This window comes from Botrytis cinerea, chromosome 15, assembly GCF_000143535.2.
Source record: "Botrytis cinerea B05.10 chromosome 15, complete sequence".
NCBI classification, from domain to species: Eukaryota; Fungi; Ascomycota; class Leotiomycetes; order Helotiales; family Sclerotiniaceae; genus Botrytis; species Botrytis cinerea.
Window position 1 is genome coordinate 1,398,384 of NC_037324.1, and position 26,611 is coordinate 1,424,994.

General features: G+C 42.5%; 9 protein-coding genes across 19 annotated transcripts; 5 read left to right on the forward strand and 4 right to left on the reverse strand.

Annotated features, from left to right (window-relative positions):
* Position 1: 1 nt before the first annotated feature.
* BCIN_15g04000 (hypothetical protein) lies at positions 2–1,270 on the reverse strand. 2 transcript variants are annotated; one of them, XM_024697594.1, is made up of 4 exons: positions 853–1,270; positions 521–753; positions 374–458; positions 2–258 (listed from the first exon to the last, which is right to left on the reverse strand). In XM_024697594.1, the coding sequence occupies exons 1-4, from the start codon at positions 1,022–1,024 to the stop codon at positions 41–43; spliced, it is 708 nt and encodes a 235-aa protein (XP_024553411.1). In that variant the 5' UTR covers positions 1,025–1,270; the 3' UTR covers positions 2–40. The 2 variants fall into 2 exon arrangements, with proteins under 2 accessions (XP_024553411.1, XP_024553410.1); XM_024697595.1 differs by having other exon boundaries at positions 521–1,270.
* A 374-nt stretch (positions 1,271–1,644) lies between these two features.
* On the forward strand, positions 1,645–2,744 carry BCIN_15g04010 (hypothetical protein). Of its 8 annotated transcripts, none has more exons than XM_024697597.1 (6): positions 1,645–1,826; positions 1,878–1,904; positions 1,949–2,059; positions 2,113–2,163; positions 2,217–2,267; positions 2,328–2,744. In XM_024697597.1, the coding sequence occupies exons 1-6, from the start codon at positions 1,751–1,753 to the stop codon at positions 2,366–2,368; spliced, it is 357 nt and encodes a 118-aa protein (XP_024553412.1). In that variant the 5' UTR covers positions 1,645–1,750; the 3' UTR covers positions 2,369–2,744. The 8 variants fall into 8 exon arrangements, with proteins under 8 accessions (XP_024553412.1, XP_024553415.1, XP_024553418.1 ...); XM_024697601.1 differs by having other exon boundaries at positions 1,976–2,059; positions 2,107–2,163; XM_024697596.1 differs by having other exon boundaries at positions 1,976–2,059.
* Positions 2,745–2,970: 226 nt separating this feature from the next.
* BCIN_15g04020 (hypothetical protein) lies at positions 2,971–4,919 on the forward strand. Of its 2 annotated transcripts, XM_024697604.1 has the most exons (2): positions 2,971–4,463; positions 4,518–4,919. In XM_024697604.1, the coding sequence occupies exons 1-2, from the start codon at positions 3,523–3,525 to the stop codon at positions 4,582–4,584; spliced, it is 1,008 nt and encodes a 335-aa protein (XP_024553421.1). In that variant the 5' UTR covers positions 2,971–3,522; the 3' UTR covers positions 4,585–4,919. The 2 variants fall into 2 exon arrangements, with proteins under 2 accessions (XP_024553421.1, XP_024553420.1); XM_024697605.1 differs by having other exon boundaries at positions 2,971–4,919.
* A 2,668-nt stretch (positions 4,920–7,587) lies between these two features.
* Positions 7,588–9,691, forward strand: BCIN_15g04030 (hypothetical protein). The gene is made up of 4 exons (XM_024697606.1): positions 7,588–8,315; positions 8,481–8,745; positions 9,003–9,129; positions 9,278–9,691. The coding sequence occupies exons 2-4, from the start codon at positions 8,551–8,553 to the stop codon at positions 9,580–9,582; spliced, it is 627 nt and encodes a 208-aa protein (XP_024553422.1). The 5' UTR covers positions 7,588–8,315; positions 8,481–8,550; the 3' UTR covers positions 9,583–9,691.
* Positions 9,681–11,494, reverse strand: Bcspt3. Its single transcript, XM_024697607.1, has 4 exons — positions 11,233–11,494; positions 10,853–10,942; positions 9,965–10,765; positions 9,681–9,911 (listed from the first exon to the last, which is right to left on the reverse strand). Exons 1-4 carry the CDS (start codon positions 11,272–11,274, stop codon positions 9,906–9,908), a joined length of 939 nt encoding a protein of 312 aa, XP_024553423.1. The 5' UTR covers positions 11,275–11,494; the 3' UTR covers positions 9,681–9,905.
* A 140-nt stretch (positions 11,495–11,634) lies between these two features.
* On the reverse strand, positions 11,635–15,930 carry BCIN_15g04050 (hypothetical protein). Its single transcript, XM_024697608.1, has 3 exons — positions 15,351–15,930; positions 15,057–15,157; positions 11,635–15,006 (listed from the first exon to the last, which is right to left on the reverse strand). The coding sequence occupies exon 3, from the start codon at positions 14,967–14,969 to the stop codon at positions 12,063–12,065; it is 2,907 nt and encodes a 968-aa protein (XP_024553424.1). The 5' UTR covers positions 14,970–15,006; positions 15,057–15,157; positions 15,351–15,930; the 3' UTR covers positions 11,635–12,062.
* A 472-nt stretch (positions 15,931–16,402) lies between these two features.
* On the reverse strand, positions 16,403–21,724 carry Bcrkr1. The gene is made up of 3 exons (XM_024697609.1): positions 21,318–21,724; positions 19,162–21,266; positions 16,403–19,077 (listed from the first exon to the last, which is right to left on the reverse strand). The coding sequence occupies exons 1-3, from the start codon at positions 21,600–21,602 to the stop codon at positions 16,605–16,607; spliced, it is 4,863 nt and encodes a 1,620-aa protein (XP_024553425.1). The 5' UTR covers positions 21,603–21,724; the 3' UTR covers positions 16,403–16,604.
* A 1,020-nt stretch (positions 21,725–22,744) lies between these two features.
* Positions 22,745–25,337, forward strand: BCIN_15g04070 (hypothetical protein). 2 transcript variants are annotated; one of them, XM_024697610.1, is made up of 2 exons: positions 22,745–22,916; positions 22,974–25,337. In XM_024697610.1, the coding sequence occupies exon 2, from the start codon at positions 23,103–23,105 to the stop codon at positions 24,744–24,746; it is 1,644 nt and encodes a 547-aa protein (XP_024553426.1). In that variant the 5' UTR covers positions 22,745–22,916; positions 22,974–23,102; the 3' UTR covers positions 24,747–25,337. The 2 variants fall into 2 exon arrangements, with proteins under 2 accessions (XP_024553426.1, XP_001545632.1); XM_001545582.2 differs by having other exon boundaries at positions 22,745–25,337.
* A 283-nt stretch (positions 25,338–25,620) lies between these two features.
* BCIN_15g04080 (hypothetical protein) lies at positions 25,621–26,547 on the forward strand. The gene is made up of 2 exons (XM_001545581.2): positions 25,621–25,859; positions 25,911–26,547. Exons 1-2 carry the CDS (start codon positions 25,782–25,784, stop codon positions 26,361–26,363), a joined length of 531 nt encoding a protein of 176 aa, XP_001545631.2. The 5' UTR covers positions 25,621–25,781; the 3' UTR covers positions 26,364–26,547.
* The last annotated feature ends 64 nt before the right edge of the window (positions 26,548–26,611 follow it).

A 26,611-nucleotide genomic window follows, 5' to 3' on the forward strand; every position in this document is an offset into this window, starting at 1 on the left:
TTGATAAAGTCAACCAAGTCAAATCAAATTCAATTATTTTCTACACTAAAATCATAGGATTTTTTAAAGATGCAATCTCATCATGGTGAACAGTTCGATATTCTGAAGAAGCCACCATGGTATTCCAGTCAACACATTCATGCAAAGTCTTTGTGCCGTTGACCTTCGGCTGCGGCTCATCATCCCAAAAAAAGGTCGTCAAAGATGAGACATCCGGATGGCACATGAGAGTTGCCCTGATTCTGTCTAAGCAATGATCTAAAAGGATCTCAAGTATCAGCTTGTAGAAGCGATCTAACTTTGAATTAATGAAGACATAATATGGCTCCTTGCTTGAAATGATTGCGAAACGAATACAAAAAAAAGTACGCACCGGTATGTCTTTCTATCTTTTCCATATCCTCCCGGGTTGTATTGTTAAAGTAATAATCTTTGTGTTTCCACTGTCGAAGCAAGTCCTATTAACGTAAGCATGATTAGCATTCTCTCGTCTTGAAGAATCTAAAAGGTGTTGACGCACAACACAATGAAGCTCATGGAAGACGCCAATCCATGCCATATAGCCTCCTCCCGGTAGCTCAACAGATGTACGCTCATTCCTCAACAGCTCAGCCTTTGAGACGCGAATGTATCTGTTCTGAAGGAGACTGTGCCATACTGCGTCGGTCTCGGGGCCGGGAGACCCAACAAAATCAGTGCTCTCATAGAGATTGTAGGATCTGTGTTCCGTCTTGACATCTAAATTATCGACTGCTGCAATCATCTATCAGTCTGCTTTCACGTTTAATAATAGGTTTGTATAAATTATGGAAGGAGATGGGAAGGGAGGGATAGTAGTAACGCGGTGAGTACCAGTCATAGGACGCCAACATGACTTAATCTTGTGATTGATAAAGGTAAGGCTGGCAATAGTATATAGGCACACTATGAGTAAGTGAGCGGCGATATTGATAATAACGGACTTTGTCCTCTTTCCTCTTCGCACTTCTTCGGTGGCAAGGAATGGCTGTGATTCTTCCAACATCTTTACTAGAAATTCTTTAATGACTCTGAAGTTGCCCAAGTATTGCACTGTGTGTGAAAAAAATTACTTAATATCAAGCTTCAACGAGAACTCTCACGGAAAAATTTAAGTTTGGTAGAAAATTTCTCGACTTCCTCGTGTTACCATACCGTGATCTATGATCTAGGTACTCTGGAGAATATCGATGATCAACTACGCAATTTAAGACACGTGAAATGATCTACGTGATTGAGAAATTAGCCACTCAAAGATATGTGTAGCATCTAGCCTATTTTCTAGGAATTCTTGGCCAAGAAGTGGGGGAACATCCTCGTATTACCATTATACCCCCTCTTTCCGTTCGGGTAAAGGAACCATGGAAGTCTTAGTAAACTATTGAAGGCTTGATTGATATCAGAAGGTTATTCTGGCGCAACGATAACCACACTAGTCTATTTTTCCTGTTTCTTCGTGTGGCAAGTTCATATTGGATGAAGGAAATGGCTGCTGCAGGTGTATGCAGGAAGTGATGGAAATGAATTCGGGTGATATGCAAGCGCTATGTAGCTCGCATAATTTCAAACCTCGGATATTTTAGATAGGTGTGAATTGGATATAAATACCAAGTTGAGACCCCACCCGAATATTTAGACCACAGCAACTCTTAAACTATTTCTGTTTACCTGAGATTGCTTTTCATCTGCATCTGGGTTTGATAATTTTTTCTTCATAATCAATCCATCAAACATGAAAGCCGCCAAATTACTTGTTCTGTGGGGCTTAGGACTAGTAGTATGGGCAGCTCCTGTTGTCGTTGATTCCGGTATATTTAACAAATACTCCCTCCCGAAACAACTCACTAAAACATGAGAAGGTTTGACGAAAAGAAGCGATGCTACTAGTGAGTGATTCACGTTATCTGAAAAACGCTACCTAAGCAATCAGAGCTCATATTGAGTGATTCTTTTTTAGGTGTAGCTGCAGTAATTATGCCGCGCAGCCAAGAAGCCGATGAGGATGTGATTTACACAGACTACAAGAGAACGACTCAGCCAGGTGATTTTGATTCCAGAAATCCCATTTTCAATTCCTACTTATTTCAGAGACAGAGGACGACGAGGATGTGATTTACACAGACTACAAGAGAACGACTCAGCCAGGTGATTTTGATTCCAGAAATCCCATTTTCAATTCCTACTTATTTCAGAGACAGAGGACGACGAGGATGTGATTTACACAGACTACAAGAGAACGACTCAGCCAGGTGATTTTGATTCCAGTAAACCCATTTTCAATTTGTAATTTACTGACCTACTTATTTCAGAGACAGAGGACGACGAGGATGTGATTTATACCGATTATTGAAACATTGGCGTCGTTTATGGCACTTGGGTCCGTTTGACCACGTACATTCTGGGAAAGACTATCTTTAACGCTATAACAACTTGCACAAGCCAATCATAAGATCGCAAAATTATTACTTCTATATGCAATGTGATAATGGAAATGAATGAATATTGAATAAAGTTTCCGCTACCTGTTATGTTTCTGCGCTGCCTATGATCCTCGAGTGAGTAGTCGTGTATTTGCAATGCGTCCAACATTGTTCTCCATGACAGGAAAGAAGAAAGAAGACATAACGGAACAGAACAGACAATATTAGAAGGTAAGATAGATAAATACATAGTTGTAAATAAGACAAAAAGAGTTTATCCGAAGAAGAATACTTTGAAATCGCACAATCTAACTATTTCATGAAAACTAGTTGATGAGAAAGAAAGAACATACTTGCATCATTAACAAATTGTAGAGTATCAAAGAATGGATCTAAAACTGGGTACTAGCCACTAGCTTACAAGACAAGTATCCAAACTAGTAGTAAAAACAAAAAAATATGTGAATATACGAAGTCTAGACAGATAATTACTAGCAAAGAAGTGAATAGTAATAAGCAGAATACCACACGAGAGACAGACTTCATCTGATCACAGCTTAAACAACTTCAAATTTCAATACAGACACGAACTATGAACCATATAGAACGAGAACAAGAACGAGAAATAGCAACGATAGTATCTGCTCAACAACGCCAAAAATAAACACCAATTCCAAATCCCCTCAAAAAAGACAATCAAGTCCCTCATCATAACCTTGCACACCTCAAGAAAGAGAAAAAAGTTGAAAAGCAATATAGGAAAAAAAAAGCTCTATTAGTATCAGTTCAATTCTATTCTTTTCAGTTCTCCAATTTGAGTTCGAGTAGTGAATAGCCCAGTCCGGTTTTGCAAAGTGAATATTTCAAAATTCATCTCCATCTCCATTGACTGATTTCCTAGAAACAAAGCGGGGCACGGTAAGTGAGTGAGATTTTCTGTTCTGAAATTTATCTTCTTATTCATCATCTCTTCTCTTCCCGTTACTTTTTCTTCTCTCTACGACCTCATCCTGCGATTCGATCTGTTTCCAAACTCCAACCTTCCCAACTCCCCAAACACTCTCCCACACCCAGAATCACCAAAATGGTCATCTCCAAACTAATCGAAGAGAACCCTCCCGACTTCCTCTCCTCCCTCCTTCGCGGCAACACGATACAAATCACCTACCTCAAAGCCGACACCCCAATCACCACACACATACCCAGCATAATCGGCAAAGCCATCTCGGCCCGTTTCAAAAACCTCGACAAACACAGCCCAAACCAGGCCTGCACTGTTCTCGACTGTCTCGGAGAACCACAGACAGAATTCGAAGCCAAACTGTTCCGCTCCAATGTGAGCGATCTCATGGATCATTTTGGAAAATGGTTGTATACTGGAAATGTGGAGATTGAGGGATGGATGGTCTGGGATTTATGGATGTTTGGAGAGGCGTTTGGGGTCCCAAGATATCAGAATGATATTATGAGAGCATTGTGTGCGAAGGCATCGGAGAATAATCCTTCGTTGGTTATTATGAAGTATTTTGGGTTTGATGCAGTGACCTTGAATAGATGTTGGGATCAGACGGATTTTACGATTGATCGGGCTCGCATGTGTTCGGTGGAAAATGGGTCTGTGTATTGGGGAAATAAACAGATGTTGAAGTTTATTATGGATGTGATCGTGTTTGTGGGGTTTAAGGATTCGAATGTTAGGAGGCTTATTAATAGTGGTGGACGTATTGCTGAGCAAATTTTTAAATTGTCAGTCGAAGTCGCGCGTGGCAAGACTTCGATGGCGGCTCCGTGGAAGTCTAGAAATCTCAAAAAGTACCTTGTGAATGAGGCTATACTTATGGAGGATTCTAGCTCAGATGAAGAGATTGGGAATAGTTCGGAAGAGGATACGAAGGATATCGAGGAAGATAAAGAGAATACTGCCGATGATGATAATGACGATGACGAGGAGAATGAGGATGAGGATGATAACGATAATGATGATGACGAAGAGATGAGGGATGACTTTAAGGAGGAAGAAGAAGAGTGAGTTGAGGCGCGTCAAAGAATCGAAGATTTCACAGGCTAACGTATCAAAAGAAGCCCATTTACTGCAGAGGAACTTCTTGCAGAGGGTCATCGTCTTGCACAGCCAAGACATGTATAAATGTTCCACAAGACTCAAACTCGCAAACTCCTTGATCACAACTTCGGTACTACCAAACACCAGTGGAAGTATTGCTCCATCAAGCACTGGACTCGAAACAGTGATTGCAATAAGATTCTCGCGTTCTTTGAGGAGAAAAGAAAGACAACATCTGAAAAATATCAGTATCATTACAATTCAGCTTCCAATATGCACTTGAAAGGGTACGCTGTGGATCTGCATCATTACTTAATGTTGCGCGCATCTGCGTTACGACGTGATACCAAAATGAAACTTACCCACATCATTTGGAATAAAAATCTCCAGGCAAAGTTGCAACAATACTACTGGATGCAGAGTTAAAAATAGTAGCATGGCAGGACATCATAGTATGAAGGTCCTGCATACACCTCATAGTATTAAAAAACATTTTTACTAAACAATGCGCTCTCATGAGTGTAGTGCATCACTAAAACGAAAAACAATAGATAGCACCATTAAAAGAACATAGTAACGGTGCTTGATGAATAAATGTATCAAACTTAATGATGCATAGTATACACCTTGTGAAAACAAAATCACTTTCTCTTAGCACCATCGATAGAACTTTCTATCATGCTCGATGATGCTCCCATGATACCATTTTCCTCCATCACCACCCAACCTAAGTATCACCTCACCTCCTGGCATAAAACCCACGTAGGTCATCCAACTAATTCTTGGGCTTTGGTGCAGTAAAAATTTGCTCCAAAGTCTTTCCATCTGCCATGACAATCTTTTCACTGCCAGCCATAACACACACGCAGCCTATTCCACAGTCAGCATTCACCCTAAACATTCTAGGCGAAATCAAACTTACGACACCATTCATCAGTTCTATTTTCCCAAGTATGCATCGTACCTCTCTAGACACAGATATCTCCCTCTTTCAAAACTGTTTCCTTTCCTTCATCAACAAATAGGATAAGTTCACCTTTCATGACGATCATGTAGTCACAGGTAATAGTTCGATGAGTCGGGGTAACATAATGGGGTAGGAAATCAGTTGTGCAAACTACCAAACCAACTGGAGGTGGACGAGGGATAGATTATTCGGTATTGGGGTTGATAGGGGTAATTAGAGAGGAAGGGGAGAGAAGGAAGAGTGTGAATGGTCGTGAAACCCGAGGCCGAAGGACCAAAAGGATGGAATAGAGAAAGTTGAGAATCCGAGGAAATAATGGCGGTGGCGGAGGCAGTGTGCGAGGTTACTACGGCCCGGGGTGGTGCAATATTAGACATTGTTGCTGAAGTAGATTTGGAGAAGATGGTAGTGCTAGGATGAGTTTGGATTTTGAGTGCACCTCTATTGTTGCTATTGGTGAAAGATCTGAGGACCTTCTTGAATGGTTCGGACATTTACCGTCTCGATAAACTTGTCTTGTGTAGAAGATTGGTATGTACAAATAGGAAGATTTGAGGGTGATGATTAAAGAAGCCAAGGAAATGATGGTCTACTTATACAAAGTCCGAAGCTGTTCTTTGAACACACAAAAATCTCATTGTGCATAGTGTCACTGTACATATTTGCTACCTTGTAATAATTCTCAAAATTGACATCAATGATTATCGAGGAGACCCATCAGCAGAAAGGGTGAAGGTATTCCTGAAGATACTGTGCCGCAGCTGTACATGAGATACGAGAAGGACGATGAAAGAATTCGATCACCAACTTAAGCTCATTTATGAAGTTCTCGTTCACTTGTACTGCCAAAACAATTACGCCGAAGAAAATTGATGATTAATAGCGTAAGAGCGAAAGGACGTGTTGTGAAATCCTTCAAGTAAGATTCAAGCTGCACAAGTACGCCTCTTTCGAGATTTGAAATTCTGAATCCCACACGGCATTAAAATGTTGTATCCACGCAGACCTGGAGCGTAGGCCATTGATATGAAGGCAAGATATCTGATATTCGACGACCTAGACGAATATATCATCGTAATTCAATTGCATGATTCGGTATCGAATTTGATTCGATAAGTTGCTACGTTACTTCACAATGGCATCCGAATTTGCGATGCAACACACCTCTACTCGATTAGTTGGATGCAGAAGTGAAGTCTACAGGCGCCCTCTAATTCTCTAACTGCAAATACTTGAGAAGGTCATGGAAGGAATAGTATTAGAAAGAGTTGTACAGACAGGATGATAAATTCTTGAGTGAGGTCCAGTTCAAAGGACAGAATAGCCCAGAAACGAATGAACCCATAGTACTGATATTGGGATAAAACTGTGATAACTAAATCCTCGCCTGTTCTCCAGATATTGCACGAGATTTCATAACCCCGAATATTCCCTTGTAAAAAGAAAGTCTAGCACGGTGTACCACTGGAACCTCAAACAACAATCTTTAGGTCATTCCTTCTTGAAATTAAACCAGAATTCGGGGTTTAAAGATTTCGAGTCTTGGGTCACAGCATCGTAGTGCTTTGACGCCCCATATTCGCAACAGCAACTCCGCTCACGCTACATTGAGTGAATGTTGAACGTGGATAAAATCTAAGGAAATTCTCTCAACCCCTTTGATCGCTCTTTATGATTATGGCACTGGCCAAACCCGTTGTTTGTGAAGCCCCCCACTAAGGTTGCCATGGTTAACATAAATTAGTATATCTGAAGCCCCTTCTCATGAATTGGATCCGTGGCCATCTGATTCTCATGACGCTCCAGATCCAATGCGAGCTTTCAGTAGCAATGATGTAAAGCGAATTCTTTGATTGAATATAAATGAAGTCTAGAAAGATATGGATGCCAGTTTGTAGTTCTCTTCAGCCTAGCTATAGCTAGGTAGCCGACCTGATTCTTTTCTAGATGAGAACCTGGATAAGATTATCTAGTCAAAACATAAAATTCCTTTGATTATGATATCGGATTTTGGTGTCTCCTTATCCACAGTGGATTTTAAGACGCTTTTATATAATATCATGTAATGCACGAGGTAATGTTTCAATAGTTTTATCATTTCTGCACGTACAGTGAGGTGTGAAAAGCTCCTATGTAGGTACTTCATCATGAGTTATGATGTATGTGATGTTCCTGCGCCACACCCACTAAATCTCCAGCCACAATGACATCACATCTACAATACACTGTAGATCTTCAACGCATGCCAGATCAAATCAGCGTCTAGAGTCTAGACTCTAGACTCAATGTAAAGTAAATCTTCTCCCACGAAAAGGGGTCAATTGAACTAACACGCCAACCATACAAAGACATCTCCTTCCGCCCACATATATCCGCCCTCGGGAACGCGAATCAAGCCAACTTTCCTTTTCCGGGCCGCGCCTTACCCTCTTCCCGTCCCGCTCCCATTCAACCTCCAATCCCACCCCCTTGCAAACCATACCCACAAATCCACGCGTATGCAAGATTACATCGCCCTTCCGATGCACCTCGATGTCTCACCACAGAGCAGGCATGGCAATCTCAAGAAATCGATTAGTCAAGCAATGCGATTGTGATGACGTATTGAGACTCCCGATGAGAGATCCCATGTCGTGATGTTGATCCCCTAAACCGATCAATGCTTAAAGCGGGGTAGCTCCCATAGCACCAGTTACCTTGTTTTGTCCACAACAACACATGCTTGCTTTCCATGACATGTTGACTTTGTTTATTTAAACCGTTTCACTGTTCAAACTGTTCTACGATCATCTAGATACTTTCTTCCCTTCTTACTCCAACTAAACTTTGAGTCAAGAAAACAAGCTCTGTAAGTAATACACACCTCCCTCACAACTTTCCTATAATATACAATATCAATATCAATATCAACATACATCAAGCTCAAAACCATGCAATCCTCACTCCGTCGGCGTCTCCTAACCAGACTTTCCCGTCCTCAAAACCACAAACTAATCCTCTCATCTCTTCCCAGACAATCAAAGCTCCAATCCCAATATCAACCCTCAATTTTCAAACACAACTTCACCACAACCCACCCCAAAATGTCTTTCAGCAACGCAGATACCGGTGCCAAAGAGGCCGATCCATACAAGTCCAAGAACATCGACACTCCCACTTTGAAAGAGAAAGTTGAGGACCTGAATGAATTCATCGATGCGTGTAAATTCGGCATGATGACTACGAGAGATGGAAAGACGGGCGCGTTAGTGAGCAGATGTATGGCTGTTGCTGCCAAGGTACACATCTCTCTCTTCTTTTTTTCGTATTCCATTCTTCAAGGAATGGGCTGGGATATCTGTAAAATTACCTGAGGCGGGGTTGCAGCGTCCGAGATATCGAGTATTCAAGATCAGACCATCACGACTTGGCAGTCTGAATCCATGGAGATACATACATACACCTATCCCTTCTATCCCCCCCCCCCCCCCCCCCCACCCCCCCTTAAGATTTAACATATTAAAAACAAAAACACAAACTAATCATCCAAAATTAGGAAAATGGAGGAACCACTCTTCTCTTCCACACCAATACCGAATCGGGAAAGACCGACGACTTGGCTACCGATTCCCACATCAACATCTCATTCCTGAATTCTTCAGGCGAATGGGCTTCTGTTTCCGGTATGTTTTCCTCCCTTCCACCCTCTTCATTTCATTTCATTTAATTTCCACAACCCACCCTTATTCATAACTACTCTCTCCTCTCCTCTCCCCCCCCCTCCAAAACCACTCACCCACCAACTTAACTAACAACCCACCCCACCCCCAGGACTCTCCAGCGTAGAAACCGACCGGGAAACCGTCAAGAAATACTACTCCCCCGCCCTCAAAGCCTGGCTCGGCGATCTCGGCGATGGAACCCACGATGGCGGACCCAACGATCCTCGTATCGGCGTTATCAAGGTCGAAGCCAAGACGGCGACGTATGCCGTTGTGCGCAAGAGTATATTGGCGCGCGGAGCCGAGATTGCACAGGGTGTCATTACAGGCAAGGCGGCGAGTGTGAATAAGTTGAGGGAGATTAGTGAGAGTGAGATTCAAACGTGGAAGACTAGCCAGGGAATGGTTCAATAAATTAAATGGGGAGATGAGTTTTCTGATCCTGTGGTTAGGGACAGACTGTATTATGAATAATGCTATCAATTAATTAATCATTTGCAATGCGAGGTAGCTTCTAAGTTAATATTGTCTTGACATTATGTTAATGATACCTTCTGACACATTGACGATATCCTATGCAGTGTACAAAACAATGCACCCCCAACACTCAGTACCCAGAACTAACGACCTCTGCTATGCCAATCCGATGTGTACGTAACGCCTCCATGTCAAATATCCATAATTCTCCTGAGTTTCCATACGCCTCGCTCCTCAAAGTAAAAGTCCTCATAATACATTTAGAACTATCAAGCATTAGTAAAAAAATCTCAGTCCCCAATCCGCCAGTAAAACCTACCAATTTCAAAGGAGTCCTATTCAAGCCTCTAGTAAAGTTACACATCGCTCTCTGTTTTGTTGGTCTCTGCTGTAATCTTCTAAAAGCCTCTTGAATATGTCTCGTTTCCACCGGTGTTCTTCCCTCACTTGGTGGATCAAACAATCCTTGTACCTTTCTCTTCTTGCCTGTTTGTTCACCGCCGCTCTTTTCCTTACCTAAGTCTTCTTGTTCTTTGATCTTTAAAGCTTCTTCTGTCAAAGTCTGCACGATTTCAAAAGTTAGGAAACCGAGAATATCGACAATATCATCGTTGGGTTTCGAATCCGTGACGACGCCAAAGCCGGCCCATTCCTTGAATCGCTTTCCTTTACGGAAGGTAAACGAAGCTTGACGATATTCAGACCAGGTAACATATTCTTCCTTTGTCATAGCCTTGGTGCGTTCATCGGCTTTCTTGAGACGTTGCAAGGTAGCATAATTCATTTCTTCCTCATCTTCATCTTCTTCGTCTTCGCGTTCTGGTACTTCTTGGCTGTATAACGAGGGCACTTCCCACGGAAGACCAACTTTGGCTTTCTTGTTCTTCTTCGTGGTATCCGGGATGGGGGCATTGGCTCCTACGGGTTCGTCACCAGCTCCAATGTCCGCGTCGCCGCCTTTCTCATCCGAGTCTTTGACGTTTTTACGGACATCTTTCCAGGAAAGAAAGGTTCGGAGACGAGAGACCTTAGCTTGATCGTGTCGAATCAAAAAGATTAGATCGTCGGTTGATATTGAACGACTACCGCGGCGGGATGCTTGTTCAGTACATTGGCGAAGCTGGAATAGTTAGGGTCATGTGATTCGATTGGTGAAATAGAGAGAATCCCGAGGGAGGAGGGGTTAACCCTAAAGAGATCTACTGACCATTTCAATAACTTGCTGCCGAACTATCTCCTCTATCATACCAGTAGTCTCAGATGATGCTTCTGCCGTTTCTCCAGAAACATACATCATCTGTGAAAACCAACGAATAACCTTGACGTCAGCCATTTTCGAAGCCATTTTATTAATGATTTGCTTTCATCAAAGCTATTTTCAAAAATCGGAATATTTCAAACATAAAATAAGCCTCAGATCAAGACCTCGCAAAAACATATTCACTATGACTGGGGAGAGCACCTCACCGCCAGAAATCACTTGATATAGCCTCATAAATCCCACAACCAAGCCCATCGCCAATTCACAAAGTATTGCCAATAAAGGAAACGAACTTGACTATTCAAACAAACAAAGGAGTAACTGACCTGCTGGATCTCCGTCTTGTACTTTGCCGTTTTGTCCGTCATTTTGGCAACCTTTCACGACTTCCCAAATTCAATCCTTCTCTTTCTGACGCCCCTATCTATTCATACAGAGGGAGTTTACCAAAAATGCAATTGCCTGCCAAAACAATAATGGGATGGAATCAATTCAGACCTCAAGTTGATAATTCTGTACATAACCAAGTGGTGAATGATGAAAGATTAAAACCAGTTCGAAGTGATTGGAATGTTGGGGTTACTGATCATGACTAAGAAATTCTAGGCGGTCAATCATGGTTTGGCTGGGCAGAAAACACACACGTGATTTTCGATATCCTTACATCGGAGTGTCAGGTACCCCACTCCGGGGTAGTGGGGTCTTGCTGCACAGTAAAAGTTAAAAATTGTTACTTTTCTCCCCTCCATGCACACAATTCTTCTTTAAATGTTCACATCATTCAAACAACAAATCCCTAGAGTCCTTGTTGTCTATTAGACACCAAATCAAGGACATTCACACGGCTATATAACATCCAGTAGTCACAGAAAACAATGATATCAATATCAGATCGAGTGGCATATGATCTAAAGGTACAGCTAGGAAGTAGGGAATAACATCTTATGTAAATGGAAAATAAGTAACTTGGCTAGCAACCTGCAATGCATATCCATCCATCCTTCCAATAACACCAATGCTTGTCAGCTTAAACACCATCGAGAACTCCCTTGCCGAAAACTCCTATCCTTTCCCTTCATCATATGAAAACAGAATGTGAAGCTAATATGCCACCTTCAGATTACCTCCCTGATGAAACTCGATGTTATTTCGAAGTTCAGAACCCCTGCGGTCCTTTTCCATCTACACCTCCAGTCCTAAAGAACTCTGTCACCACGCCAATGGCATAGCATCCACTGCCGACAATGGCGCCGCCCAATAACACTCTCTTTGCCTTGCCAGGCTTCTTGTTCTTAGTTTCCGAGTGGTCTTTCCAGGAAGATTTACCACTAAATACCGGTTCCTGGCGTCGAACGTCAATATTTGATTTAAATGCTGGTTCTGCTGATTCTGGTAAATCATGGTTCACGAAACCTGTAGGGCTGGCGAATCGCGCCGTTGCAATCTGCATACCATCTATCGGATTTGTTGTGTTGTTCTTTAAATCAGCCTGCGAGGACAAGCGTCTTGCTGATCGGACTTTTCGGAATACGAGAACATCCCCACTTCCGGACACAATTTCATAACCTTCGGCCTGTAATGGTTGGAAGTGTGGAAAGAACTTTGCGGGGTTAGACAATCGAAGAAGAACCTCCGCAGGAGTCAAAGCTGTTGCTGTATCAGTCACAATAGATGTTGTTTCAGCAATCTTAATAGATTGCATTGTTGAATCATAAGCCAAAACCTTATAAGTGGTTGGCTCAGGGCCCGACGCGGGCTTTTCCTCAGGCGAACTCGCAGCTGGCGCATCATTCGCAGGTACTTGGCGATGTTTGGAGCCAATTTTTCCATAGCTATCTTCATAGATTCCTCGGATTTCGCGAACTAAATCTTTGTCCTTGCCAGATTGTTTTCTGGGCTTTCCGTAAGATGAAACATATACCGATAAATCTCCTTCCCCTTGGTTTGCGCATTCTTCTTTATATGACGTCTCTAAGCCTTGAGGTACCTTCGAGTAAGGATCAGTTTCTGTGATTGCTTTGGCCAAATTGGGCTGAGAAGATGTTTGTTTTGTCGCAGATCGATCCAAGGATGTTTGAAGCCTTGGTGTGTTTGGGTTTCGAGAAAATGCTTCCTTCGAGCCAAGGCCTTCAATATATTCCTTCTCAGCCTTCTGAACAGACTGCTTGACCTCCGTTGAATAAGAAAGCTCTAGTCCCTTTGGTGACGTGTCATAACCCCAAGCATCTTTAGACACTGTTGGCATTAATCCTCCTGCACTGTCCTTTTGTTGTGTCCAAGACTTCTCGAAGTCTTCTGGAAAATCCCGGACAAAGTTTCCTGTCACTTTTCGTCTCTCGACTTGTCCTGCATACTTATGATCCTTTTGGTCAAGGGTCTCAGAGCTTTCCCCAGCCTTGGATGCAGAGGGGTTGGGGCTTCCCTGTGTCTTGGTTTGCGTCTGTCCTTTTAATTTCTGCTCTGAGGCAATATCTTGAGCGTACTTGATTACGTTTTGATGAGCTTCCTCGAAAGCTTTTTCCAGTTGCTCTCTCTTAGTGGACTTCTCTTCAAGAGTTTCTTTCTTTGTGTTCTTGATGATACCCGAAGCAGCGCGAATATCACTTGCTCGAAGCAGGTCAAGGTCTTCTCTGGTATCTTGCTCAGGGTATTTGCGCGTAGATTTTGACAGCGAATTTTTTTTTTCTACATCTTTTTCTGGTGAGCTAGTGCCAGGGATCTTGGACTCGGAGCCAGGATGTTGAGTGATTCTTGCTTGCTTCTGATCATACTCCTTCAATGCTTCGCGTGTCTGATCTGGACTCTCAGGAAACTTTCCATCGGGCTCGTTATAACGAAAAGATCCATAAGAAGTGTCCGCGTCATAATCTTTCAAACTTTCTCGGACTGAATCTGGCCTTTCGGGGAGTTTTCCGTCCGGCTCATTATATCGAAAGGATCCATATGAATTGGTTGTATCATATTCCTTCAACGACTCTTGTACTGCATCTGGCTTCTCGGGAAATTTGCCATCAGGCTCATTATATCGAAACGATCCGTAAGAACTATCAGCATCATAGTCTTTCAAACTTTCTCGAACGGAATCTGGCTTTTCGGGCAGCTTTCCATCGGGCTCATTGTGGCGGAAGAACCCGTAAGTTATGTGTGAATCATAATCTTTCAATGATTCCTGGACAGAATCTGGCTGCTCTGGCAGCTTTCCATCAGGCTCTCTGTATCGAAAAGCGTTATAGGATGTACAACTGTCATAATCTTTGAGTCCTTCTTGTATTGGATCGGCCTTTTGTGGTAGCTGCCCGTCTGGTTCGTTGTGAAAAAATGGCTCGTATCCTTTACTCTCGTATTCCTTGAGAGATTCCCGCACAGAATCAGGTTGCTCGGGAAATTTTCCATCAGGTTCGTTGTACATGAATGGTTTGTTATAGGCATCAATATCAGCTTGAGTGGCATCATCTGGCGGGACTAAGTTTTGAAATCGCTGACGATATCCCTTGAATTTCGTCACAGGAGTGTTTACAGCCTTTTCATTCTTGAACACCTTTCGATTTGTGATGGGGTCAATATGGTAGATCTCATTTTCCAACTCGAATTCATTGTCCAATTGATTTTTTGACTTCAGATTTCTCCAGTATGCTTCATCAGCTTGCGATAATCGGATTGACTCCACACCACCATCCGTGCCTTCAACATCGGCTTTGAATGTGTACTTGGAGCGGGCAGGAGAAAAATAGATTGTTTTGCTGCGCATGAAGTTATGTATGGCACGTTTGTAATCCGGAATACGCTCATCACGCTTAACGCTTTTGGCCTCAACATATTTTTGTTTTAAAAGTCGATTACGACGATTGAGCTCTTTTTCAAATCCATGATCAAGGTGTGAAGACCAATAACCCATTCGAAATGCTCGTGTTTGATTTTGTGGACCTTGGTTCGACAACAACCCTTGTGTATTGTGCCAATTACGATTTGATATACGGAGTAAATTGGCGGAGGCAGAAATAGATCCATATCGAATTAGAGGAGATGTGGTCTGCGAGACCGAGGTGGTGAGCTGGGACAGCATCTCGAAGAATTATTCCGATCGTATCATGCTCGGGGACCTAAATAAGGTTTAGCCATATGTCATACGATCAGGGTCAATTATACTCACGAATAAAGTTTCATTCAACTCAGCCTTTAAAGTTGGCTATTTGGCGGGAATTGTGTTAATGTAGGCGAAATCAGATGAAATGTTGTGTTGAAGATATGATGCTATTTAAGTTAGAATGGCGAACTCGTCAGAATTGTACTATTGACATAACAATAAGAGCTCGTGCAACATTGGAATAACTTTAAACAAGGAAACAGCTTGTGAATATCAAAGGCGCTTTTTTATATGGAAATGAAGCGTCAAAAGAAAAAACACAAAGGATAGTGCCATTTTAAAGCAGAGCTGAAAACTTACCAGATCGATCGCTTTATCTCGGTGCTTGTTGGTTGGATGGATGGAAGGAAGGAAGGAAGAGAACTGTGGTTTCCTTTCTTTTGCTTGTGATTGATTAATCGACCGATTGATGGATTGATGGATTGATGGATTGATTGATTGATCGAGTGATTAATATGACCTGATTAGATACCAAATTGAATCAAATCAAATCAAATCAAATCAAATCAACGAATAAGGTAAGCGTGTCTGATTGCAAATAGCCAACGGGAAAACGCTCGAGTATAAGTCTTTCTCTCTCTCTCTCTCTCTCTCTCTCGTTCACTTGCAGTGAGGGTATATCGATATCGATATCGAGACCAGAAAGCAAGCAAGTGCGGAAGGGGGGAAGGAAGTAAGTAAGTAAGAAGAAGAAGACGAAGACCAAGACGAAGAGGGGAAGAAGAGTCAATCCATCCATCCATCCATCCATCGATCAATCGGGAAAGCATGCATGCGCATCAGGTGATTGACAACCTAACCCAACCCAGCCTAACCTAACCTAACCTAACCTAACCTAACCTAACCTCCCTTTCCCTATCCTCCCCTCCCCTCCCCTCCCGTAACAGATAGACAATCGCATAGAACAGGACAGAACGGATCCGCCCATACGACACAAGCAAGCGGATAGGCCAAGGGCTGAGCGCGTATGGCTGTATGGCTCGGTATAGGTAGGATGCGGGTGTGTCCACCACCATTCATGCACCGATGGGACTTTTGGTTGCGGGGTAATACGATTGGGGGATCCACTCTGGATGCTAACCCCGAGGTTTCCCGAGCTGGATGGAGGACGTGATGGGTGTGTCAGGGCGTTCCAGGGTGCTTCCCTTATGCGTGGGCTTGTGCACGGCCTTTTCCGCGCGGGTGGAAGTTGGTTGGTTGGCTGCTGACTGCTGATGGGGCTTTCTGCCTGAGGCACAGTGGGAGAACACATGCACATGCGCAAGCTCGGGGCAAGCTGGGAGGAGGATTGATATCATAGTTTGTGTCTTACTGTGGAGATGGGATCGAATACTTCAATTAAGCATCGGCATTTACAAAAGGAAACATGGATAAATTATCTAGGTATCGATTCGCTGTAAATACATATTGAAGAGTAGATCTCCTCGTCATTAATCTCTCTTTTCTAAACCTAATCATTCCAAATTCCTCCTTCTTTCATATGGATGCTAATAAGCTGCCATGATTTTCACACATCTCTTTGATTCATAAACCCCTCTTCCCATAACTAGTAATCTAACGACCATAGTTAAAAGCACAACGACACAATGGACACGAGCTCTGGTTACTGCTCGCAAACCATTTAAACAGACATTGTCCATGGAATGTGTTCTTACAAGTTCCACACTTCTTATCCGGTGTTTTCTTGTCGCTTGATATGATGCTGTAACAGATAGCACATTCAGTGTGTCCTTTAAGACTACCTTCAACATTACGACGGAAAGTAGTCAATCCATCGATCAGACTACCGTTGGAGAATGTGATGGCACCCTGAACGATGAGTAGCCAACTTCTCCATTTCTTTTCTGGCACGGCAACACGGTTGATGCCCTCGACTTTGACGTTGTAGAAAGGATAGTTGGATGGAAATCGAATGGCAATTTGTATGCTAGTATCATCGATTTCGTAGCTGGCAAAGATGGAACGTGCGCCCTTCGATGTTTTAATTTCGAGTTCTTTCTCGCCTCCTTCTTTGGCCTCCTTCGAAGTTGCCCATTCATCGATTTCATCAAGTTTGTCAGAGATCAGAAGTGGAGTGAAGTATTTTTCTGTCCATGTCTCGACTGCTTGACGGGTCTGTTTGGATTGACAGTCAGAAAACCAAGCCTTTGCAAGATCACCAGTGTGTCTAAGACATAAATGATATAGATGAATAAGAAGCCATTGGAAGTTTCGCTCGTTTGTTTCACCATCTGCTAGTGATGTATCGTATGTGCGTATGTATGATTCATCAAAATGTGCCTTTTCAAGGTTAAGAGGCGTGCCATCTGAATGACCTAACACATCGAACAAAAATGTTAAAAATGACCCAAGGCAGTTTTCTGACTGAAGATGATTGCAATAGTCTTTGCGTACTTTCCAAGATGCTGTGCTAAATGCATCGTAGACTAAATGCCACGAAAGTAAATAGCTACGAATTGAGGGAGGAAATTCTGCAAGCTCTTCGTCATCAAAATTACGAATAGATGGTGCGTCCAAGAGAAGAGATAGTAATTCTTCTGGCAATTGTGCATCTTTCTTTTCAAGAAGGACATTAACCGAGATTTCCGCTTGCTCTGCAGGAATGGCCCGATGAAGAACACTAAATGCTGCAGATTGGACCATTCTATTTTCTGAAGCTACCAACGGGTAGAACTCGGAGATGTCATTGATGTGACTTGAAGGTATATTAATCACTAGCCGCGACAAAATATTATCAACAAACTCAATTGGTTGTGTTGATTTCGACCTGGGTAACTTGGTGAGTTTGATCAAACAATGAGATGCAGTCTCTCCATATTGAGCTCGGGCATTCTCAAGGTCGTCATTAGCATCTTGCAAGCTTTGTAAATTTGAGAACAATTTCAAAGCCATTCCCATCATGGGGAGCTTTTGGTCTTGGTGATCTTCATTTTCCATCGATTCCCAAATTTTGATACAGAATTCGAGAGTTTTCTCCCAGTATGATCCGTAGACTGATTTGATCGCCGGGAGCAATTTTTGTAGAGCAAGACAAGACTCAGAAGAGAGCTGATAATTGGTGTCTGAAATTTCTGGGGTCCATGAAAGAATTTGCTTGACCGCAAACACTAATCGATTTTGTGCCACAGGAAGATCGTCATTGTCGTACACGGATAATGTTGCATTCAGGAGAACAAGTCGACCGAGAGTTTCCTCAGATTGAGCATTGGCCCCAGCAACATCACTAATGATCCGGTTGCAAAGGTTGCTGACAAGCTGGCTAGAACTCAGGGTCTCGTGAAGCCCTGTCAAGATGGCAACAGCCCCAAAAATGTTCGAGGTAGAGGATTTAAGAATGTCAAGGCTGGAGATCCAGTCTTCGCCTCCCACTTGCCATCCATGTTGCTCAACAAGTTTGGGTAGTAGATGGCTCAACACGCGAGCAGAGTAGAACGACGTAGACGTATTGCCACAGGAAGTACTTATCAACTTTGAAATAAGGGTATGAACAACACCGGAAAATTCAAGTGGTGACCCAGACTCAAAACCATCTTGCCAAGCTTTCGAGTGTAGTACGATGAATGACCATGAATCTTGGTATATTCGGTCTACAAAATCGCGCACGCCAGCAATAGCTTCTTCCGATGATAACACGAAAAGTTTGTTGTTCTCTAGTAGATCGAGCTGGTCATTCGCATTTTCCACAGTCAAACACATGAGATATATAATCTCGACAAGAGCATCCTTTGACAAGCGATCAGGATGGTCTCGAATTAAATGTGCCGAATACATCGCCATTCTGAGAGCTACGGAATAGCCATCTAGATCTCTGCCAGGTCGGCTACCGTCATTTCCACTTTGTGCACGTGCCAAGAACACTGCTCCCGCAAATGGTCTCATCACTCCCAAAGTAGGATTTGGTGCTTGATCCAACAAAGGGGCCAAAGCTTCAGACCATTTTGTTGCATTTGGGAAGAGTTCGGGATGGTGAGAACTATCATCCAAGGTAGTGATAATTGCTTCGGCCTGTTGGACAAGTGTATCAATACTAGGAATTAATGTCAGTCATTGCTCCCCGGACAATTGATAATTGCGGATATTAAATTCCAAGAATTTCAAGGATTATACTCACGTCAATGATTGGGGGTTTGCGTTTTCCAGATTTTCCCTGAGTATATGAACTACAGAAGAAGTGGTGGCACCACTTTCGTTGTCGACTACAGATCGTAAATTCGTAGCCCGTTTACCAAGGTCAGAATCTGAGAGTTCTGTCAACGCCAAAAGTTTCGTGATCAAATCTACGTGCGCGTCTCCGTCTCGAATAGCTTCGGGTCGCCTTTTAGATAGTAATTCAAGTGCTTGAAAGACATGATTTACATTGGGGTTAGAAGCATTTAATACAGAAATTAGGTTTTGCAGCAATAACCTTTCTGTTGGTTTGGAAAACCCATTGAAAATTACCGCCGCTTCGAATAGTGCCCATTCATCGTTATTGCCTTCGACCACGTCACGGGAAGTCTCAAGGAGGAGGTCTTGGAGAGCTTGGTCATCACGAACTAAATCCGAAATTTCATTCGAAGATATCAACGCTGTGACGGTTTTTTGTCTCTGTAAATTCCTAGGGGTCGATAGCAAAGCATCGATAGCCGTCTGCCAGATACTCTTGTAAGAGTCTTGCTGTCCAGAAATTAAACGGAATTGATCTAAAGATGAAGTCAAGTATGAAGATGATGGCGACAAAAGTAATTTAGGAAGATGAGTTTCCATGAACGATTTAACGGTTTCCAAAACTGAGGGAGAAGCTTCCATTAGCTGCGGAGCGTATCTCAGCGCTGACTCCAATACTGCCCCAGCGGAGTAGGGCTTCCCATTCCTGCTGATGATTACTTGGAGAGTACTATCTATAATATGGCCTGAAGGTTGAAGAAGTGGGTTTTGATCGACTGTAAGATCCTTTAATTTGAAGATGTCAGACAGAAGTGAGAACCAGCGGTGGCCTTCAGCCATGACAGCATCTTGAGAAGATGAATAGTCTTTAGATTGCTCTGGCATTGATGTTTGAATTCTTGTAACGAATTCTTGTGCGAGCTTTTGCCATTCTTCGGCGAGAGAGTTTTGTAAGTTAGAGTTCTTCCCTAATCTAGAGATAAAAGCAGATATAGTTGAAGATGGTGTATTGTTTCTGATGAGCCATTCGGAAGTTTCCGGAGATGGGTGTAAATAATGCGCAAACATGGGATAGGTAGATTTCTGCACAATCTCTGCTTGCTGGGAACTTGGCAGGTTTACGATACAGATGTTGGATGTTTCTCCGTAAGCGAGCCATGCTTCTGAAGAGTTGGCCCTACTCTCCTCCCTCTGGTTAATACTCTTGCGAAATACCTCCAAAAACTCCAGGATAGAATCAGGGGTTTGAGGCAGAACAGATATTGGTAAAATTGCCACAAGAGCTCGCAATGTTTGCCAATAAGCAGGGGAAGAGCCTTGTGAGCCTTTTTGAACAAAAGATATCAGGTCGCCTGTAGCAGTAGATCGTTTAGCCTTATAAGCAGAAGTCCATACTTGAGGAAATTGTTTGGTTAGCTGATGCAGAGTCTGCAATAGTTGCAACGCAGATGTTAATTGGGAGGATCTCAGCGCTTCGGATATGAATGCACGACTGATAGTTCCAAGGTTATTCTCGACCAGTTGAGTTTGCTTCTCCAGGCAAAGTACGAGTAACTTATCGGTACTTTTTCTTGCTGTAGCATCCTCGCATGATGCCAGGGTCCAAAGTTTTTTGTTGCCGAAAATAACCTTTTCGTACCTGTCTTGATACTTAAGCATATCATCATCACCTAGCTTGGCTAGCAGATTGGCAAGAAGAGATACACTGGCGCTATTTACGCGGAAGTACTTTTCGTTTGCTTCTTCTGTGGGGACAGATCTTTCGTCACTTAAAGTATTAGGAGTCTCATTCAAGGCTTCTTCGGCATAGTCCAGGATTTCGTTCTGGCAACGCTTCCAAAACAGATTCATTTTAGCATCCGTATCGAGGAAAGACGTCAAACCATCCATCGCTGATCGTGCCACTGCTCGGTCTCTATCATATGTTCCTGCAAGCCAGCTTCCTACGACTTTGGGTATATATCTCTCCATTCTTTTCCGGGCTGATTTTAGAAGCTCATATTGTATGCTGTGAGATAGCTCGCGAACACGACGTGAGTTATCTATGGAAATCCTAGGATAGGCATCGACCTATACATTATGTTAGCAGAAGCACTCTAAGATCCCCACGGCGCATCCTACCCAAGCTTCTAAAATTGCTTCTTCCGTGCCTCCTTGCTCGTTTGGCTGATTCTGAACGAATGTTCGCAAATCCTCAAGAGCTTTCGATTTTGTTGTTGCGTCTTTCTTTGAAAGATTCTTGAATGATAGAATGACATTGGCATCGCTGATGGCAGAGAGGTTTGATGGTTCTGTAAGATATGATAACCTGGTGGCTTTTGTGGTAAAGCCAAACCCGAAGCCGGCACCAGTGGCAGTTGAAGCACGAGTGCTGGAAGCCTGCGATTTGAATTGTCGTTTGCCCATGTTATGCAGACCTTTTGATGGGTAGAAGGGTACGAAATGATTTGTATGGAGTATAGGAAATATCTACTGTTATGTAGGACAGAGAAGATAAGTTTATAAGCAGTGGAGAAATTTCAATGATCGGACAATCAATGACGGAATTGAAGTGATAGTGGGGTGGTGATTCAGATAGAAATTGTCCAATAGCCTTGTTGCGATGTGCTTAGTAATGGCAAAGCCACCTCTGTCTATCAGCTGATCTAGCTTCAATAGGATTAGTGCAGCCCTGGAGCTCCTAGAGCCACAAAATAAATAATTCTGCCGAATTTGAACTTCGCAGGCGGTCAAACAACGTTTTTCGGCTGCAAGAGAATCGACGTGATATATGATGCCACTCAATCGTGGCCACGACCTGAGTGGAAAGCTTCAATATATTTGTGAGCTTGTTGATACGACCTCGGAAGGATAAGCTTCTTATTGCAGTTGAACAAGAAGTTTGAGAGTACTCTAAAAACATCCGTGAAATTCATTATCATTCATAAACGAACATCTCACAGCATTTTGGCAGACATCCTCTCCTAAGGTTGCATTATATATTGGCGAAGAATAGCGCCTTCATTCAGATCTCACGGGTAGAAATGGGACCTTGCACGGTTTGGAGAGATGAGGTCGTATTGAAATATGAAAAGAGCTCGGTTACTAAGAGTTTTGACATTTCTGGCGTGGTGTTGAGTTACGACAGGGGGTTATTTTAATGATTGTGTTGACTAGTATGCCGATTCTCGAGATTTTAAAAGACTGATTACTCGCACGAGGAGTATGCATTGTCTTGCTGATGCGGAAGAGGTGGCTGCATGTCAATAGTATGAGAAATGTATGAGTTCAAACAATCTTGAAATGCAGGATTCGCACGACGGAGGAGATCAAGGATTGTATTCGTCCATGGAATGAAGCAAAGCATAGTTGCATTTTATTCCCCTACGAATAGTATCGTAAACACGAGGCTCAAAATGGTATAAAATCACACAATATTGACTATCCATTGGAAGGTATGAAGAGGCTGGGTTTCATACCGCACTTGCTATTTACGCCCAAAAGGCATGGCTAATATTTCGTTGCTTAAGTGATAAATGACACAAGCAATTCAGTGCGACTTCTATCTTGAGAAGCTTCACTCATTGAACTTCTGTCTACTTTGCCATTTCTCTTTACATTTTTTCCTTCAATGATTTGCACCTCAACAAGAAATACATCCAACTCATTCGTTATGAGCCTGGAATAGCATATTTACCACTCGCTCGAAAACTACAGTCGTCAATACTTCTTTTGAAATAAGTAGGATTTGCTTGTCCAGTATGAGTTCTTAACTTGTTGACTGTTGTTTTTCCACAGAAGTGAAGCTCTTTATATTTATATTCCACGATATTTGTTATCCAAAAGCAACAAGAATCCAGCATTGCAACAGTCAAATCTCGTGCTCAAGTACCTTGTGTACATCGTGTTTCGCCCAAAATCAAAGATATGGCTCGTTTCAGTAATTTCTTCCGATCATCAAAAGAATTACAAGAGAAACCTGGACGACCACTTCCATCAGTTGCGCCTTCTGTTGAGGGTCAAGTTGATGAGCTTACCGACGATGGCAATACAGCTTCCATAAAGATTACAGATGGTACATACGGGAAATGCAGCACTAACCCATCCATAAACAATGCGAAAAGCAATGTTTCATTTAGGACCACCGTTTCGGTTGAAAATGAAGAAAGCGGCCTCGAACTTAGTGCCCCGAGGAATAGAGAGCGTGTGAAGGTCTCAGAGCCTAACACTATGACAAAATGCGAAGTGTGTCTTAGAGTCAAAATCAAGATCGACCCTCCGACACAAGATTGTGATGCAAGGCTAAAAAATTGTGTTAAATTCTTATCAATGCGTGCTAATGGCAAGTGTGAATCGGATTACCGTTTCCCAGACGGTACCACGCATAGTTTGCCTAACAAGCTTCGATCCTTGCGGAAATTCTTGAACAAGCACTTCACTGTACTAGAGAAGTACACTGCACAAAAGACTTCCGTTTCTCAATCATTGAGGGAATATGTCGATCAGAACTCCACGGCGAATTATGCATTCGAAATTCGAACTATGAACCTAGAAGCCCCAGGAAACGAAAAAAGGTGGCATTCATATTTTTGGGTTCCTAGAAATTGGGATCCAGAGATCTCAAAGTGGTGTTCTGGAATACGCAATAATCTCTTTTGGAGATACTATGGTGGAACTTTTCATGTCTATCCAGGGCATTTTTTTTGTCCAATGGATGGGATCAGAGATTGCCACGGTTCATGCAAGAGAGTGGAGGGCACAGCAGCTTTGAAAGACTTCTGTTGCGTTCCGAATGTCAATCCGATGACTGTTCGCATGAGATGCCGATGTGCTCCTGATGGAGGAAAGAATACCCTTAGACAGAGCTGGGAAATACGATTATATAGGCGAATGTCGGAGAGAGAAAAGAGAGAAAAGAGAGAACAGGAAGAATCGAAATATCTAGAAAGACTGAGCTTCGCGAGGTCTAACGGTGATCGAAATTCAAGGGTGGAGGTAAGGGAGCATCCTGAGTCGAGTTCCTGGGCAAATCCTGGTCTTCAATTTGATTCCTTAACGGATGATACCAGACAAGTCATTGAAGAAGCAGATAGAGTCATAAATAAGAGTAAGGAAAAGAAAGATAATAGCACGTCATTGGAAAGCGAGAATGGTCTACTAAACATTAGGGAAGAGACCAACACAGAAACCCAGAATGAAGCGGATGATAACGACATCTTTCCAGATCTTGTAAATGAAAACATTGCATTCGTCGATTATGGTGTTTCCCAGGGCAGCGGTTTAGAAGTACTAGAAAGAATCCGAGAACCGCCACCTTCTGTGACTCAATATGAGAGTATTCCACCAACTGGCTTGGTGAATAGTCGAGACAGCAATACAGAGGAAGGAATCCGAGTCCAGCGTTTCCGATCTTCAGTAGCTGAAGATGAGAGGATTTTAAGTGCTGGCTATGAGTCTCCTCAAAGCACTAGTTCAGAAGAAGGAAAAGAATTTCTGAACTCGCAATCCCCATCAGGTCAAGATGAGAGTACTTCAGCCACTCAACCTTTGATTCGTCGAAATAGTAATTAGATGGGTGGGATATATTTGAATAATGGCGAGCGACTTTGAATGTATTTTTGCCTTGGTCAGAATACACTACAGCGTATTTCAAGTTTCACTTACTCTGTTGATATGAGTTCTTCTTGCTTGTGATAGGGCCAATTGCCAAGTCACCGGGTGATTTATCTGTATAGATATATCTTGCAGTGATTGTCATGTGACAGTGAAAAGATTTGTGTAAGTTTTGACAGATATCTAGTTGAGGCTTGGTGAAAAAGGTTTTGGTCTCACGGTATTGTGTGCAGGTATTCAGCCAACGCAATCTTGGTGGGCACAAATCAGGTCAACTTCATGGATATTTCTCATAAGATATACTTTTCTGAAGCCACTCGGAGGTAAGAACATCCCTTTTATCTTTTCAATCTTGGAGAAAAAGCATACCCGCACAGGAAATGCGTGACCCGGCTCATTTGTTAGCTTTAATATTCTCGAGCATGTGATGAATTTGATCATTGTTTTAGTGAGATACTTAGGTAATATTGAATTCTGTATTGTATTTGATTATCAAATCTCGGCTGGAATTTCACAAAATCGTTGAGACTTAGGGGATCGACAGTGCCATGAGATGACTTATGCCTGGTGAAGGGGACTTTGAAGCACTAGTGTAGTGACGACCTACGGCACACTTTCTTGATTACATGTACCTCAGTAGAAACAATTCTCATGTAGGTAGACGAAAGCATTTAGATTCAGAGAATTGCGTGATTGTCGAATTCGAATCAGGATGTGACGAGGTGATTGAGAACAGAAGTTCAATTTTCATGCAGTTCTAAAGTGTCAAATGTTATCCATTTGATTTTTGAAATTTATGCTAAAACATCGAAGATCCCACGTAGATCTTCCTGATGGTATAATTTTTTCGATCCTAGTGTGTGAATTAGTCTCTCCATGACGATGTTGAGGAAAGAACAGCCGACAGAGTTTATCCTTATATAATCATCACCCTCATATGTCTCTCTTGAAGACACGTACAATTCCCACAAATCTAAAATCCAACCTTCAAACATGATGGAAGTCAAGAATAATGCCCACATGGCACACTTGAACGAGATTCGCAGGGCATTTTTGCATCGTTTTATGAGCGTAAGTATATCGTATTTTGGCACACTCGTCCTTAACTAACTACTCTACCAGGCTCCCACCATCGGTCCAAAACAAATCAAGGATTTCGAAGAAACGGTAGAGAAACTACCTCTCGTGCGCTATTACGGAGGTTTACCGGAAATGGACAGCCCTTGGTATCCCTTTCTATTCGCAGTTTCTAATGGAAGAATCGTCCATAAACCACCTCATGCTCTTGAACGTCTCGGGCTTCTAATACGCAAAACACAATATTTGGTTCGAGTAGAGGTTAGCTTCTGGGTCATATTCCTAGTTGAGTCCATTGACAATGATGGCCGTCTGATTTTTGTAGAGATTGACCGACACTTTTTACGTCCGTTGGAAAGCGCAGTGTTGCCGGAATGGCTTCAGGGTATGTTTTTTCCTAATGCTGGGAAGGAGTTGGAGTGGATTTGTGATGATTTTGGACAAAAGTCACATTTTAAATGTAGTCCTTGGTCCAGGGCATTAACATCTTGGTGGTAATTGTATCGGTCTATCAAGAGAAAAGTTATCGGACGGAAGTTCATTTCGAAAAGGAAAATCTGGGAAGTGATAGTAATTTGGATGGATGAGTTATGATTGGCGGTACATAATCTAAAGAATTCATACTACTATGAGGCTCCAGGTAATGGAAATGTAATTTTAGGTCTACTCAAAAAGTCTCCCAGATCTTTCTTCTTCGGTTTCTGTCCCATTTTTGATTCCTTCACTTGCTTGACTTTCAGATTATC